The sequence below is a fragment of the Octopus sinensis genome, linkage group LG12 (assembly GCF_006345805.1).
Source record: "Octopus sinensis linkage group LG12, ASM634580v1, whole genome shotgun sequence".
NCBI classification, from domain to species: Eukaryota; Metazoa; Mollusca; class Cephalopoda; order Octopoda; family Octopodidae; genus Octopus; species Octopus sinensis.
In genome coordinates this window covers 73,997,132-74,014,981 of record NC_043008.1, presented here as the reverse complement: position 1 = coordinate 74,014,981, position 17,850 = coordinate 73,997,132, and the positions used below count along the sequence as shown (strand labels likewise).

Here is a 17,850-nt window from a genome sequence, read left to right as displayed (position 1 = left end):
TACCAGATTTAATAAAATATATAAAAGAATATGGGAAGACTACAAATCATTCAAACTGTTTTAGAGCGTCAACTATGAAAAGTATTCCTGCTTTTACTCAGTGTTTGATGCGCGGTATTATAATATATATGTTTATGGAATAGTAGATCGTATTGTTGGCATTGAAAGTTCATATGAACAGTAATTGCAGTTTTGCAGAAGCTGTAACAAAAGCAAGTTTTAATCATATTTTCATTAGAACCAGAAAGGTACAGTGGCATAAGCCTGAATCAGACTAGTGAAGCCTGAATGGCTAATGTCCAACTTGAACGTCTCCAGTTTGATATCTGTAAAGAAATTTGAACAATGCGAAAGTACCAGATGCTTAAGATTCTGGAAAGTAAAAGTAAACGAAATATTTCAGGCGAAGTTTATTTTATGGAAATAAAACATAGAGGTTTGTGGAGGATGGCGTACAAAGTATTATATTTAAGAGGGATAGGAACGATTTAAATAAATGTGAAAGTGGGAGGGAAAAGAAAAAGAGACACGGATAACAGAGATGAATACGGAAAAGTGGTCAGTGAGTACTTGTACTGGATTCCTGAGTTGTCCCATAAATCCATCTCATGATTTCGTTTTGCCATCAAGCATGTGTGTAGTCAATTACTGATCCAAAATAAAAAGACATTAATATAATAGTAATGCATATTATTGGACCCGAAACTTTTTCTATTCATGTATTTCAAATTGAGACATTTTACTTAGTATCGGCTCTGTTGTTCACTAAAACTTTGATTCGACACATGTTTTGGGATGAGAAGTTACTGCTGGGATTAATTCAGAACATGAAAATGAGTAGATTTTCTCGATTAATTTCAAGATATAATTCAAAAGTTAAAGATTATAAATTTAAGCGTGGAACATATTGCTGGAAAGCCAGAGTTTTTCTAGTGAACCGATAAAACTTGCAGAATGTGCTAGTATATTGAAAGTAACATTTTGACCACAAGTGTGATACCTCTGTGGACAGTGCTACGAACACCGAGATATTGGCGCAAGAGAAATGATTCAAGTGAGCCAATGGCATAAATTTATAAAACTAAGTGGAATCGGCTGATCTGACTGAGGAAGAAACATATTTACTTGAGAAAGAAATAATTTACAGGAAATATTACTCTTAGTGAAAGAATTCAAAAACATAACGCAACAATAAGAGACATTTAAAAAAAAAACGGATAATAATTCCTCCAAACTGAAATTATTTTCAGCAAATGAATTTATCACTTTAGGATAAAGCCTGATGTTTATCACTGGTACAGTAACAACCAAGGATTCCCTCGGCTATAATTAGTCGAGTCGGCTTTGATTAATTGGCAACATTTTAATTTTCATAAAGAAAACAACTATTTGCCTTTGCCACAAATTTAGGGAAAGAATGAAGTCCGCAAATAAGTTGTTAGTTTTGGGGTTTATAAATAATTTCTATATTTAATTCTTCTCACATTCAAGATTTTATTCAACATGTTATACATAAAGCTGTATGTTAAATTATTCATATACTCAACTGTGTTATACATCAAGCCGTTCTTTGAATGGTTTTACATACGGCCTTCCACAATCAGCTATAACTTTCATGTAGTATATATTAAACTGTTACGTCAGTTACTTATATACACTTTCAGCTATTATATTAATGTAGACACTCACTTTTTGTTTGATGTGTGATACATGCCGTTAGAAAACAAGCTGCGCATTGCTACATCAGATTTAAGCAATTTCTGCTATTCAGTAGTACAGAAAAAAAAAAACAGAAAAAAACCCCAGAATACTTTGGAAAAATTTCGAAGTCTGTATTCCTTTACGTTTTACATCCATGCATCTTTTAGGATTTCTGCTGCCATATTATTTAAGAGTTACTTAATTAACTTAGAAATTATTCTCCGAAAATTATATTATTTGCAAAACATATTTCATTGCAAATAATTGATAATTCAGTATTATTTCTGAGATGACAAGGAATAGTATTCTTATAGAATTAACTGATTAATACATAATCACGACTTGCTATTCGCCCATTCTAGATTTGTTTCTTCTTGCTTAACAACTCAAGTGTCATTCACACAATTAAATCAATTCGTTGTCACACCATTGGGAATATATTTATCAAGATTTATTAGTTATTAAATATATTGAAACTAATTGAACATAAGTCTTGCACAAACGATTACTTTATCAGCTTTATTATTTTTGTTTTTGTTTTATCTTACGTAAGAAATTAAGGTCTTATCTAACAAACATATCAATTTTCTGTTCTTTAATCTGTATAAGTGCATTATTTTTCTAAATGTTCCACGTATTTGCTTGCAAATTTTTTACTTTATGGCAATACGGTACTACATTTATACCATATATAAGTACAATAATTTTTGGCACACTTAGACAACATTACATCAACATGTATATGTGAGAGATAGACTGAATGTCAGGCTCAACTTTAAGTCACTTCCTGATCCAGTTGTAAGGATTCGAATCAGGCTTCACGCTTTTGAGACACCTTGTACTTTCCTTCCCATCAACCAGGAAGGTCCTGTAAATAATTATGAGCACATCCATTCCTTTTTAATGCGTAATAATACTAACAATAATATGTATATGTGTAATGTACAGCATTATGTGTGCACGGATGTATATATATATATATATATATATATATATATATAATATATATATATATATGTATAGATGTATGTACATATACGTATGTATATATGCATATATATATATATATAATATATATATTATATATATATATATATATATATATATATATATATATATATATATATATATATATATATACATATACATATATACTGTTTTACGTGTTTCAGTAATTTGACGGCGGCCATGCTGGTGCACCACCTTTAGTCGAGTAAATCGACCGAGGATTTATTCTTTGTAAGCCTAGTACTTATTCTATCGGTCTCTTTTACCGAACCACTAAACGATGGGGAAAGAAACACACCAACATCGGTTGTCAAGCGATGTTGAGGGGACAGTGACACAAACATATACACACATATATAATGCACACACACACACACACACACACAAACACACACACACACACACATATATATATATATATATAATATATATATATATATATATATATATATATATATATATATACGCCAAGCTTTTTTCAGTTTTCGTTTACCAAATCCACTCACAAGGCTTTGGTCAGCCCGAGGCTATAGTAGAGGGCACTTTCCCAAGGTGGCAAGCAATCGGGCTGAACCCGGAAAATATGTATATGCATATGTATGTATATATATATATACATATATATATATATATATATATATATATATGTTATATGTGTATATACATATAGATAAATACATACACACATTCATATATACACTCACAAATACTTATTATAGATATAATTTCATTCTCGATAATACTCTTGTATTAGTGATATCTATGTTCTCTTTTATGGTATCTTTTTTAAGAGATCGGAGTCTGCTGATTAGACTGATCTTTCAGTCAGTTCGGGCCAGTATATTTCTACCAAATGATAAAGTTCTCCTAAGCATCTTATCATTTATCTTTTACTTGTTTCAGTCATTAGACTACAGTCCTGAAGAATTTTAGTCTAACACATCGACATCAGTTCTTATTTTTGTTTGTTAAACCTGGCGCGTATCCTATCGCAATATTTTGTCTTACTGCTAACTTACAGGGACGTAGACACACAAACAGGGGTTGTCAAGCGGGGGTATAGGACAAGCACAGACGCAAAGGCATGCACACACACTTATATAAATACGACGGTCTACGTTTAGTTTCTCTCTGCCAAGTCCACCAAGAAAACTTTCGTCGGCACCTACTCGAACTGTCATGCAGTAGGAGTGGATCCTGTTCCATGTGGTTGGCATGCAAATTTCTTACCGCACGTTTACGCATGCGCTTCTATGTACAAGTTGTTGTGTTGTTGAGTATTTTGTTCTGCAGGTTTTGTTGCGTTTCTCAGCGATGTAGACGTTATTGCTAGCAATATAAAAATTTGTTATTGTATATATATATATTGTCAATGTTATTGTAGTCAATGGAATTAAATCTCTGTATAGCATATTTCTTATTTGTTATTTATCAAGTATTTGTTCGATAAGATAATAAAGGATAAATTCTCTTCAATTGAGAATAAACAATTACAACCTGCTTTACAATTTACAATCTATATAAAAACAAAAAAGAAAATCAGGCACGAATTCAAAACAGAGGTATTTAAAGACATATACATAATTGGACACATAAACACAACTATTTATACCATGAAAATTAATTCTTAATAATTATCAATGATAAACATTAACTAACAAAACGTGATAATTCACAGCATGGAGTCAGGCACTTCTTTATTTCGAAGAGATTGACTGACTGAAATTTAACTGGAGTGAATTGCAAAACTGCTTAATACATCTCTTCGACAACAGAACTAAAACAAAACGCGGACGTTTATAATATAAAATAGAAAATCATTGAGAGTTTGAAATTATATGTAAACGGTAACTGAAGAAGTCACTCTTTACGAAGGAAAAAATACACGAATTCCTTTCACCACCTCAATATATAATTCGAAATATTTAACCATTTTTGAAAATGCTGCAATATTTATTACCATCAAGTTAAATTCCTTCTCCATACCATCCATATATTTAGTTATTTTTGTCTGAAATATATTAGTACAGAATACATATATTCATTAAATATTTACGCTATTTTTGTGCAGCCTTAAGAATATATAAGTTATCAACAAACAACATAGCATTCAATAAATTCCCTGATGACCTCATTCACGTTATGCTTTCATTTCATCACATTTGATGTCATATGCATGTGTATATATATATATATAATATATATATATATATATATATATTATATATATATATATATAATATATATATATATATATATATATATATACTAGCTGAAGGGACCCGCTCTACGCGCGGGTAAGAGCGTGGTATATATATATAAATGTATACAAATTATATATATATATATACATATATATATATATAAATAAATACAGATATATGCACTTTGTATATATAAAAATTATTATATATACATATTTATATATAGATACACACACACACATATAAATTAACCCAATAAATATCTGATTCATAATATTTGTTGTCATGATTGAGTGGTGGTCGTGGCGATGATAATTCTCTCTATGAATGCAGACAGATGTAGAGAGTGAGAGTGTGTGAAAGCGCTGTGGAAGGCAGGGAGGAGGGATAACGGACGCTGTGAAACGACGTTATATAGAGAAAGTGAATGTAAGGGAGGTAGACGCTGTGAAACGACGTTATAGATAGAATGTGAAAGGAAGGGAGAAAAGTGAGTGAGTGATGGAGGAAGACAGATACATAAAAGAATGTGAGTGTTGGACGTTTTGTTTGTTGGACCAATGTATTAAGGTAGTATTGTTTTATTGTTTTAAAACGAAAGAGGCAATGTGTTTGTTTAAAAAAAAAATCTGTAATAGTGAATGAAATTAGAATTCACACCCAGCTCAGTTTTGTAGAAAGAGTATCACGACGTGAACTCATGAGTTGGGAGTTTGACTGAGAGAGTTTATATGGTGACACATGCCAGTCCTTTCGACACCACCTAAACAATGGAATCTCTCTATATATAAGCGGCAGTTTGTCTGTGTGTGTTTCTGTGTGTCTGTTAGGTTGTACCCTCACCCTGACCACGGCTTTCAACCGATTCTGATGAAACTTGACACACACATAGTCCAATGTCATAATTCAAAACTAAAGCAGCGAAAATTTTGAAAAGTTCCCCCAGTTCTGAAAACAATCGATAAATTCGACATGGGGTCGAGAATCAGAAACACAAACCACAGACTGTCTAGGGGATGCAACTCGACCTTTTTTACCATCATTTTTTTCCATTTTTTGGCTATAACTCTCTAAAAATGCTTTATAGTTATTTCCCTTACAAACCCGAGCAACGCCGGGCGGTACTGCTAGTAGTGTATAAAATGTAATTAACAACTCATTCACTTTATGAATGTCTTATGTTAGCGAAGAAACAATAACTTGACAAAACCGTTTAATGGAGACGTAGAAGGAATTGGAAAATGAGGAATAAAGAGAATGAGTTGGATCAAATGTTTGCAAACATGTGAACCCGATGTTCTTTATGAAGCATGTTCTTTTTAATGTCTTTATTTTCAAGAATGAAGAGGTGCAAAATAAAAAATCAAGCAAAATTTCATGACTTACAATCAGTTTTCTTTTGTCAGAGCCTCCTGATAAACCACGTTCCTTGTGCGCTCATGATTGCCAAGAATGAAGAGTTTATGTGGATTTCCAACTCGAGAACAGGCTACGTACAATTGACCATGGCTGAAAACCGGTTGTGACAGGTTAATGCCTACAATGTCCAGTGATTGTCCCTGTGACTTGTTGATTGTCATCGCGAAGCATAGTTTTATCGGAAATTGAAAGCGTTTAAACTGAATCGGAACATCAGAGGGTGAAATACTCATTTTATGTATCATCTTGATTGTTCCTACAAATGGTCCACTCAAAATTTCAGCAGTTATTACATGGCTTTGAATCCTCCTTATAACCATTGGTGTTCCATTGCATATTTCAGGCGTTTCCATATTTCTGAGCACCATGATTGGAGCACCAACTTTCAAACACAAATGATGAGGTGGAAGTCCCGGAGGTGTTAGCTTGTTGAGTAGCTCGGGTGGATATTTGACTGCATCATTGTCATCTTTATTTGTATCGATGGACATGAAAGAAACTATCTCACCAGGAATGATATCAAGTACTTGTTTATTTGTAGCATCAGCTGTTGTATTATGAGGCGATAGAATAGCTCTTGCTCTTAGCCAATCGAGATCCTGGAAGTTTGTTTCGACGTCAGGTAAAACGGCCCTTATAAGTTCCTCTACATTTGGAACGAAATTCCCAAAAGGCAACCGAATATGCTCATCATCAACGAAAGGCAAAACTCCATCACCAAGATCTAATAGGTGTTTTGCGAAAGCCTCAGACTCCACATCACAATGAAGGTGGGCTCTCATGTTTGTTTGAAGATGGCGAATGATAACACTGTGCCACACATAAGAATGCTTTATACATGCATTAACCTCATCGGCTCTAGTGCCTGCTCGGACAACAGGAAGAGTTTGTCGAAAATCTCCTGCCATGAGAAACGTAGCCCCACCCATTATTTTTGTATTGTGACGCAAATCTTGGAGAGTTCTGTCAAGAGCTTCAAACATGGCCTTATTACTCATTGTAGCCTCATCCCAAATAAAAAGACTGCATTCACGAAGAAGTCTTGCTCTTGAGGAACTACGATCTATATTACATATAGGATTATCTTTCTTTCCAATGTCCATGGGCAATTTGAATGCACTATATGCCGTACGGCCGCCTTGAAGCAGTGTCGCTGCAATACCACTTGAGGCACATGCAATGGCAATTCGGCGTTCAGCGCGCAGCTTTGCGAGAATTAAATTGATAACGAAAGTTTTACCAGTACCACCTGGAGCATTCAAAAAGAAAACTTTCCTTGGTTCAATGTAACGCTGTCAATAATTTCATTATAAATCTCTCTTTGTTCAGGCAAAAGTCTTGGTTCATCTCGCGTAATTGTTTCCGTCAATTCGGCAATGTTGTAGTTTTTTTCTGACATGTATTCAACATCCAAAGGCGCTTCATGATGGACAGGTGTTGGCAGATGGAATTCACTTAAACCGCGTATAACATAGCGTCTGATGTGTCTGTCCATGTCGATTAATGCCTCATTATAAACATCGTCGTTGCCATCAGGTAGCGCTAAATTAGCCTGTATGTCCTTTGATAGGCTCTGTCTGAACGATTCCCAAAGGTTAAGAGGGTTGCTGGGATTACAGTGGATTAATATGCTACAAAACAATCGACGCATTTGCCATGGCAGTTTACAATTCGAGGCCTCTGCTAATGTCCTGTGTAAGTGGTCGTCATTGAGAAGAAGTCTGCGCCTCAAACATGCTTCCCTGTAAGTGGCGCAGATGATACCATCAACCGTGCGAAGATCAGCAAAAGACTTCGGTCCAGTAACTACATGAAGTAGCATTCTCAAAAAGAAGATTTCCTGTTTGGTAGGATGAATATTATACACACGTCCAATGACGTTCTTCCTAGAAACACCAGGCCAATTGTCAAGTTCTGTTCCATGTGACCTGCGCTTCCAATTATTGTTGTTGTATGTGTAATATTCCGGTACTTCAGGGTAAATGAGAGTAGCAGCAAACTCATCAACTGAACACAATTTAAAAAATGCTGTAAGCGTAGTCCCTTTTGGATTTTCAATGACTTGACGTGCATTTTTCTCTGTGAAGTAAACCAGCTGTCTCTTCTGTAAATGAACATTCAGGTGGAAAACTGTTGGTGAGCTTAGATGAATCTCGTATCCAAAAATGCGCCACGCTGCATAATTGGAGGATACATACCTACTAAAACGAATTGTTTAATTTCGTCATGTCTAAGGTTTTCATCACTGAATACAAACACGGCCATATCATCGCCCTTATTAATGTACTTGCAGAGGTATCGTATGCATCTCACCGAACTGCAGTACTCAACATTAATGTGTGCATTAAATGTTTTGGAAAGCAAAGGGTTGAATGGAACGATCCAGGCATTATCAACATCGAATGTTTTTAGCCGTTGTCTAATTGTAGCTGTGCGGCCACGCAAACCTGGGTCACGCCTTCGGTAGATGGGATATCCGTCATTCATAGTGCAGGTTTGACCGCAAAAGTCTCTAGGGTACCGCTTCGAACATCTTTTATTCTTCATGCATGGACTTCTCGGATTAAATTCACCACATGGACCGCGAATCATATGCTTTGTCACACTGCTGTGCAGCTGAGGATCAGCATTTTGATCGGGCAACTCAGCAGATATAATTCAGTCAATATCCACAGGGTGGATTCTATCGTGACACCAGGCTAGCATATGAACGTGTGGAAGACCTCTCTTCTGCCATTCCACAGTATACATCCAAGCAGACAGTGGGCCAAAAATATGCAAAACTTTCATTAAAAATAGCATTTTCTTCAACTTGGCATGAAAAACGCGCGCCACAATGTCATGTCTGTGCTCTGGCAGCTGCCCAGCGAACACATTGTCTTTAATCTCTGGCCAGGTAGGATTGCAGGTAAATGTAATGAAGAGGTCCGGCTTTCCAAACTTACCGAGGTATGTCATTGCGTCCTGCATTTGTTTATTCATATACGGAGGTGAGCCAATAAATGTTGAAGGAAGAATAATACGTTTCCTACGTTGGCTGCATCATTGTCTTGACGCATTGCATCCTCTAGATTAACGTATTCTGTTGCTCTTAATTGGTCCTGGTGAGAACGAATGTATTTTAAACGTTCGGACTCAACTTTACAATACATGTCGACCAAAAACTGATTGGTCAAAGAGTGGCACCTTAGTACTAAATTGAAATCGTTTTCTCGCACCATGAGTCAATAGGCGTAAAATGCCTTGCAGGAAACCTTCTTGTCAAGAAGTGTGAGAATTGTGGGATCAACCTTTTGAATTTCTAAGTGGTATCCATCCTCTCCATGAGGAAAAAGGAGAGGGTACTGCAAGCAATCGTAACATCGGTGTAATTCTGAAACAAAAGTCACGTCTTCGTCGCGGTGACGGAGGATTATGTCACGATTTCCATGGACCTCATCGACCATGAGTGCTGCAACTTCATTCGTAGTTGGAGCGTTGAAACGACCAGGGTGCTCACCGGCAGGAGTTTTGTCGGCATGTATCACCAATTTTAAATGAGGTTGAGAATCCAACGTATCCATTGCATTTTTGAACTCACGAACATAAGGATGAGTCTGGTGGAGCATCATCTGAAGTACTTCAATTACACGTTGCTCAAGTTTTGGATTATTTTTTTTCCTGATAGCAAGTTCCTCATCGTGACCACCAACAAAGGAAACCTGCATGAATGTAGGCTCTTTACCAGGAATCGGCCGAAGACTTCCCATTTCATGGTAGCACTGTCCATGAATTTTGTATGTGTAAAAATGTTCATACTTCTCTGAATGATAATTAGGCTTTGTAGAATGTCTGTCGACATGGGGGTTTTCGAGTACTGTTTTCGCAACGGGTCTTGAAGGTCCAGGGACATTGAGGTTTTCCGTTATTGTTGTTGTAACAGTCCATGAAGGTCCGGGGACACTGAGATTTTCAGTTGTTGTCGAAGCAACATTTGAAGGTCGTGGCATATTTTGTTTATTTTTATTTTCGTAGCAGAATAAATAGAGAGGGCGGAGGTGGCAGACGTCGTTGCAATGTAAACATGATTTGTTTTAAGATTTTGCAATGTAAACATGATTTGTTTTAAGAGAAAGATTGTCATGATTGTGTGTTGGTGGTGGTGGTGGTGGCGATGATAATTATCATTAGGAAAAAGAGTGAGTGAGGAAGACATACATAAGTTGTGGCGATGATAATTGTAGACCCCTTTTCACATTTTGATGAAGAGAACCCGATTTCATTCGTGTGTATGGGGCCCACATATAGGTGTGTGTGTGTTTGTGTGTGTGTGTGTGTGTGTGTGTGTGTGTGTGTGTGTGTGTGTGTGTGTGTGCACGCTGTAGAAATTAAATTAGAGATCAAACCACTAAAAGGGAAATGAAACAGTAAAAAAAACGCAAACATAAAAATAAAAATATAATATTAGATATATGTATATATATGTGTGTGTGTGTGTGTTGAGAGGTAGACAATAGAATGCGATGGGGATGGCGATGTAATATTTGTTACTGTCCATGAACGCTGATAGATACATGAGTAAAATGTATAGGAAGGTAAGAGATAGAGTGAGTGAAAATGTTCTTGGAAGAGAGTAAATAGCGACAGAGTGATTTGAGGAAGACTTTACATTAAATAACGGTAGTTGCATTGTCATATGAAGAGGAGTGACAGAGTACTGGAGGAAATAGGGTGAGGTAGGAATATGGCCTCTAGCAACCACACCTTTTAAGCTAAGGATTTCTAAGGTAGCCCACGCGCATCGTCACCTCATTCTACATGTCCCTGTAAATTTTGGAGCGAATCGGACGGGATGTAGTGGCATTGAAAGCGAACCAAGCGGTAAAAACGCATTTCAGTTTTATATATATATATATATATATATATATATATATATATATATATACACGCACATACACACATATATATCTGTATATATAGGGGTTGGACAAAATTATGGAAACACCTTAAAATTTAAAACAAATTTATTTCGATATGTGGTAGGATCGTGTTTGTCAGTAATTACAGCTTGAATTCTACGCGGTATGAACTTGAACAAAGTTGGAATTGTTTCCAAAGGAATTTTTGTCCATTCATCATCTAAAACAGTCTCCAGTCCTTGTAGTGATGATGCTGGAAGATATCGACTCCTTATATGTTTTTCTAAAATGCCCCACAAATGTTCAGTAATATTGAGATCTGTGGACTGTGTTGGTCAGATAAGCTGTTCAACTTCACTAGAATGTTCCCCGTGTCATTCAGTAACAATTTAGCTGTGTGAGTTGGTGGATTATCATCCTGAAAGATTGCGTTTCTCTCCGGAAACAGTTCCGCAATCATAGCATGAATTTGATCAAATATAATACTTAAATAGTCTTGATTATTAATTCTGCCATGAAGGGAAACCATTGGGCTGGGGAATTTCCAAGATATAGCCTCCCAGATCATCGCAGATCTGCCTCCATATTTAACAGTTGGAAGAAAGCAATCTGTGTCAAATGCTTCTTTTGGTTGTTTCCAAACGTATACTCGGCCGGTGGTCGGAAATAAAGTAAAGGATGAGAAAATAATATTGTCCCACTTCTCTAGGGACCAATTCTGTAGGTTTTTACACCAATCTCTATGTGCATTGCAACGTTTGTTTTTGAAAGTAGTGGTTTTCTGACTGCAGCCCTTCCATAAAATCCGGTTTGTGCAGCTCCCGGCGAACTGTTTTTGTGGAAATTGGGTTCTCGAGGTGGTCATTAAGCTCTGTAGTAATTTTGGGAGCTGTACTATTCTGATCCTTTCTAACAATTCGCGTAAGAGTTCGACAGTCCCTATCTGAATGTTTTTGATTTCTTCCAGATTTTTGTTTTGACGAGGAGGTTTTTTCCCTCTTTCTCAAAGGCTGTCAATACTTTCGAAACAGTACTTCTTGATACACCAAACATTTCGTCTGTTTTTGTTACGCTAGCGCCTGCCATACGAGCACCAACAATTTGACCTCTTTGAAAGACCGATAGATCTATCATTTTAATGAATTTTAATTACCTTTTCCTGGTGATATCTGAAAAGAGACAAAAACTTTAGCAAAATATAATGAGCAACACTAATAATAAATTTTAAAAAAACATAACAATAAACAACCTTTTGACGATTTTTTAGATGTTACAAAATTACGATGCTATGATGCTAGGTGTTTCCATTATTTTGTCCAACCCCTGTATATATATGCATATATATGTATGTATATATATATAAATATGTATGTTTGTGTGTGTGTGTGTGTGTCTGTGTGTGCGTGCGTGCGTATTTGAGCGCCAGTGTATGTGTGTATTCCAGGTAGAATAGATTTTCCCGAAATATACCTGGTATAACTAAGTCATGTATTTTGAGTAATGAAAAAGCCCAGGTATGAAGTTTTTCTTTTACTTGTCTCACTCTCTCGTTCTTCGGCAATTGTTTCTTGGTTGCTCCTTGAATATTTTTTTTTATCTGTCGTTCATCTTTGCTCGATTGGGAATATTTTTGTTATAATTCTCTTTTTATTACTCATACTACTTTATTACTTCGTTTCTTCTTTTCTGCACTTAGAGTTACTGTTTAATTAATTACTCACTATTTGTTTCAATTTTCTCCGTCTTTTTCTCGTTTTCGAACACCTCTATGCACATACAACTCATATTGCTTTGACTTTCTCTTTCGCTCTTTCTATCTTTCTAAATTTCCCTGTGTCTCTACACAAATATAAACACAGATCTATCTATCTATCTATCTATCTATCTATCTATCTATCTATCTATCTATCTATCTATCTATCTATCTATCTGTCAATCTATCTATCTATCTATCTATCTATCTATCTATCTATCTATCTATATCTATCTATCTATATATATATATATATATATATATATATATATATATATATAGATATATATATATATACATGTTAATGCATAAGTATATGCATATATATATATGTGTGTATACATATGTATGTATATGTATATATATAGACATATAAATATGTAGAAATATATATATATACACATATATATATCAACAAATATATACATACATATATATATCAACAAATATATACATATACATTTATCTATATGTATATATATGTATGTATGTATATATATATCTATATATATGTATGTATATGTATATATATGAACTCATACTGAGTATATATATGTGCACATATATACATTAATTTAGATAGCATCTGTGAAGAACAATTATAGTATTAATGCCTGCGGTCATGTTTCCCGTCTTTAATTGCCATTTGGAAAACGGTAATCTTGACTTCCCTGGAGATTATTTCAGCGAAAGTCTCTTGAGAATTGCTCACCGTATTTTCCCTCTTTTTCCTCTCACCCTAGTGCAATTCTGAATAATAATGACTCTTTTTACACAACAATCTTGCTCTCACTGACCTACACCTGACTTTGATTGGCAGCAGTTCTTTCTACACCTTGACCCTCCCGACAAACACAAAACAGTTACTGAAAACACACTCATATAACGTCCGTCAGAAACATGCACACATACACAAATACGTATAATTAATACACCACAAACCATGGATATATGAGCGTGTGTGACTATGTAAGTGTATATATATACATGTGTTTATACAGATATATAAACACACGCATTTACTCGCAGATACATACACATGCACACGCTCAAATATAGATGTATATAGATATTATATATGCACTATAAACACGTATAACTGCATAATAAATCGCCACCACAGATTAACACGCAAACACAAGCACAGACGTCACATTCACAGATTAAGTCACACATGAAGTCCCACACTCGGAAACATACACAGAAACATACACTTGCATACACACACAGGCATACATATATATATTACAGAAACACAAGTAAACATCATATCTCCCTATCACAACTTTTCACAGATGCACACATACGTTCGCACATACATTTACATATTGTCAGTACATACACAGCGTCCAAACACAGATACAAAATTAAAAATATAAAGAAATCGAACATAAGTCCGTAGATCTGAATGAAAATCCTTCTTGTCACTGACAGCCAATCAATAGATTTGGAAAGGATTTTACTTACCAACCAATCAATATGCTTGTATTTAAACAATGTTTCCCGAAAACTGTCATTGTATCATGTTCTAGTTGTTGTTGTTGTTGTGATTGTTGCTGTTGTTAAATCAACTGTATTGTGTACAGCCATGACGATAATTCTTAAAAATTATTTATTTATTTAGACGTTCATTTTCATATGTAAGAGAAGTATTTTCTTATATAGCTATAACAGCTTCCTTGCGAAATACTGAATATTTCACCATAGTATTACATTTTAATACCGAAATTATTATTATTATTATTATTATTATTATTATTATTATTATTATTATTATTGTTGTTGTTGTTGTTGTTGCTTTTGTTGTTGTTGTTGCTGTTGTTATTATTATTATTATTATTATTATTATTATTATTATTATTATTATTATTATTATTATTATTGTTATTGGTGTTGTTGTTGTTTTTGTTGGTGTTGTTGGTGGTGGTGTTGTTGGTGGTGGTGTTGTTGGTGGTGGTGTTGTTGTTGTTGTTGTTGTTGATAATGTTGTTGTTATTATTATTACTATAATTTTTTTTTCTTTTAGTCCGCATGTTTGTTACAGTCACTTGCCGAGACACAACCAGTATCCTGGTGCGAGTGAAAGATAAGAGATTTTACAATATGACTGAAATCTTGGAGAGGGGAAGTAGCGAGATATCATCATGTAATAGAACATGCATTTAAATGGATAGGGTTTTTCTATGGCTGTGGTTAGTACTTCTCAGTACAACCTTTCGGATTTCTCTGAGACATCGTTCACCTGGGATCTTATCTAGATGTTTATGAGATCTATTTTTTATCATAAATAGGGTACCCCCAATAACGAACAGTTCTCGTTTTAAGATGCCACATCTTCTGTATTTCAGTTTCCAGGTCCTTATATTTATTTAATTTGTCAAATTCTTTGACAGATATATTTTTATCAGTGGGAACACTTACATCTATTAGTATACAAGTATTTTCTTCCTTGTCTTTAAAAATTGTGTCTGGTCGATTAGCCTGGATTGTTCTGTCAGTGTTGACTGGAAAATCCCATAGGATAGTGACATTTTTACCTTCAGCGACTGGCTCAGGATGATGTTCATACTAGTAAGATGGAGTGCTAAGTTTCTAGTGTTTACCTATTTTCCAATGTAAATGCTGTCCTCCCCTACCGTGGCGATTTTTGCATTTTTGTATTCGTTTGTTGTCAGCACACGACATCCCGAGACGAGATGGTCTATTATCTCGTCATATATGCCGCAGAATCTGCTTTTAGAGGCAGAACCAATTTCACGAAAGTTAGCCTGGTAGTTTTTGTGAACAAGCTTTCATTATTACTATTATTACTAGCAAAATTACCCATCTATGATGAAGGCATAAAATGACGGAGGGAAATCATAGCAACAGTGTGTATTGGAAAATGTGCAAATGGATTTCAATATCAATATGATTACAAAACTTCTTTGTAGATGATATTTTGTGTGTGGGCGACACTAATTTTCAAATTACTGAAGTCCGTTGCTCTACACATAACGACGTATGACTGACCGTGTGTAAACATTAGTGTGGTAAAAATACACCTACACGATCTAATATCTGGTCCTGTGCCTTTTTTGATGTGAATGAGAATGCCAATTTTCTAGGAAATTGCTAGCATCTTAATTGGAACGGAAGCTGGTTATTGGTTGGTATAAGGGGTATCTACGGAATGAACAAGTGTTTACAATTGTTGGGGGCCAGTTGCAATCACTGCTTCGATAACATTGGAATTTAGTTCTGCTAAGTGTATGTTGTTCCATTGGATGGACCAGAATTCTTATGGAGCACTATCGGATAGTTCATTTTCAATTTGATTATATGGGGTGGCAATTCCAATGGATTTAAGTTGTTCAAGAAAGCCTGTGTGTACTGGTGGTAGTTTTCATCATGTGTTATATCCGAATTACAGTCCTCTCGACTTTTCCTAGGGAAGTTGCTAATCATGTGCTCATTCACACTGTTTACCACTTCATTGGTTGAGGCGATGAGAGCTCGGGAACACAGCCGTGATGCAATTTTGTAGTTTTCACTTAAATCATCAAATACGAATTTGCATATTTCGGAAATAGATGACGTTTCGAGCAAAATATCTAGCCTAATTCGAATCACATTTCTCAGTGGATCAGAGAGCAAACATTGTCCGGAACCGATGTCGCTTATATAGTTTACGAAAGTTGCGTCTGAAGAATTTCGTACACTCATGTTTTTCTTTAGACTCAACTCCGTCTCAGACATCCAGATGTACAATGTTTTCAAGGTGACGTGCACTATTTGGGCTCCACTACCACATTTAAGAACAAGTAGAATCTGCTTCCAGTCATCTACAAAAAGAAGGCATACTCCTCAAAACAGGGATTCGTTTGCTCTCATATCTCGAATGCTGTTGTGTTTATGGGCACTCTGAAATGAGAATGAAATATCTAGCCATTGTGCAGCAATGTTGCCGCAATCACAGATAGAGCTGTGGCGAGTACAATTTTTCTCCAAACGTAGAAAGTCTATGATGGCATTGATAAGATATGTTTTGCTAATTCCATCAATCATGCTCAAGGTGAAACCTTGATTGTCTGTTGTTGTAAAACTGAGTTTAAAACCATATCAAATCGTGCTTTTGGTCAGTATTTAGAGTATTGTAGACGTCAGTAGACACTATTCGAAGAACTCAATGTCATAGTTACATTCTTCTACGATAAACTTTGGCATTAGTTGACAGGTTTCGTTATATTCAGGTTGAGGCAGTTGGAAATCTCGAACTTTATTTAGAGCGGCAGCCTTCCTAGTAGTCCTACAAAATCCTGATTTCCGTTTCCAGGTCATAGCGGCCAGGAACGAAGGAAAATTTGATAAAGCAATTTTATGTATAAATCGCAATTGACAAAGTTCATAGTAGTCATACACAGATTATGAGCCAAAGCCATCACAATCATTCCTTAAACACTTAATGGATCAATTATTTTGACATGGCGTTTCATTTCAGAACATAATTTTTTATTTCCTTTTTAAATTATATACACTGTGTTAATTACAAAAACAGCTTTTTTTTATCTTATTTCCTTTATTTTTTGTTATAAAAATTCAAATGTACTTTTACTCATTTGGATTTAAACAAGTTAGCTCGGACATTGAAAACATACATATAACTTAACCATCGTCGATTTTTTTATAACATATATTGCTTTTAAATCATAGGAAATAAAAAACAAATATGAGATACTCTCTCTTTAACCTTTACTCTTTTACTTGTTTCAGTCATTTGACTGCGGCCATGCTGGAGCACCGCCTTTAGTCGAGCAAATCGACCCCGGCACTAATTCTTTGTAAGCCCAGTACTTATTCTATCGGTCTCTTTTTGCCGAACCGCTAA

At 35.2% G+C, this 17,850-nt stretch overlaps 2 protein-coding genes across 2 annotated transcripts; both read right to left on the bottom strand.

Annotated features, from left to right (window-relative positions):
• Nucleotides 1–9,556: 9,556 nt before the first annotated feature.
• On the bottom strand, nucleotides 9,557–10,321 carry LOC115217944. Its single transcript, XM_029787663.1, has one exon. It carries the CDS (start codon nucleotides 10,319–10,321, stop codon nucleotides 9,557–9,559), a length of 765 nt encoding a protein of 254 aa, XP_029643523.1.
• A 5,905-nt stretch (nucleotides 10,322–16,226) lies between these two features.
• LOC115217943 lies at nucleotides 16,227–17,303 on the bottom strand. Its single transcript, XM_029787662.1, has 2 exons — nucleotides 17,165–17,303; nucleotides 16,227–16,807 (listed from the first exon to the last, which is right to left on the bottom strand). Exons 1-2 carry the CDS (start codon nucleotides 17,301–17,303, stop codon nucleotides 16,227–16,229), a joined length of 720 nt encoding a protein of 239 aa, XP_029643522.1.
• Nucleotides 17,304–17,850: the final 547 nt, after the last annotated feature.

Coding starts and splice junctions, on each gene's coding strand:
- LOC115217944 (XM_029787663.1), bottom strand. CDS start 10,321: ATGCCACGACCTTCAAATGTTGCTTCGACAACAACTGAAAATCTCAGT.
- LOC115217943 (XM_029787662.1), bottom strand. CDS start 17,303: ATGACCTGGAAACGGAAATCAGGATTTTGTAGGACTACTAGGAAGGCT. Junction 16,808..17,164: donor AAAGTTTATCGTAGAAGAAT/GTAACTATGACA, acceptor TTCTTTTTGTAG/ATGACTGGAAGCAGATTCTA.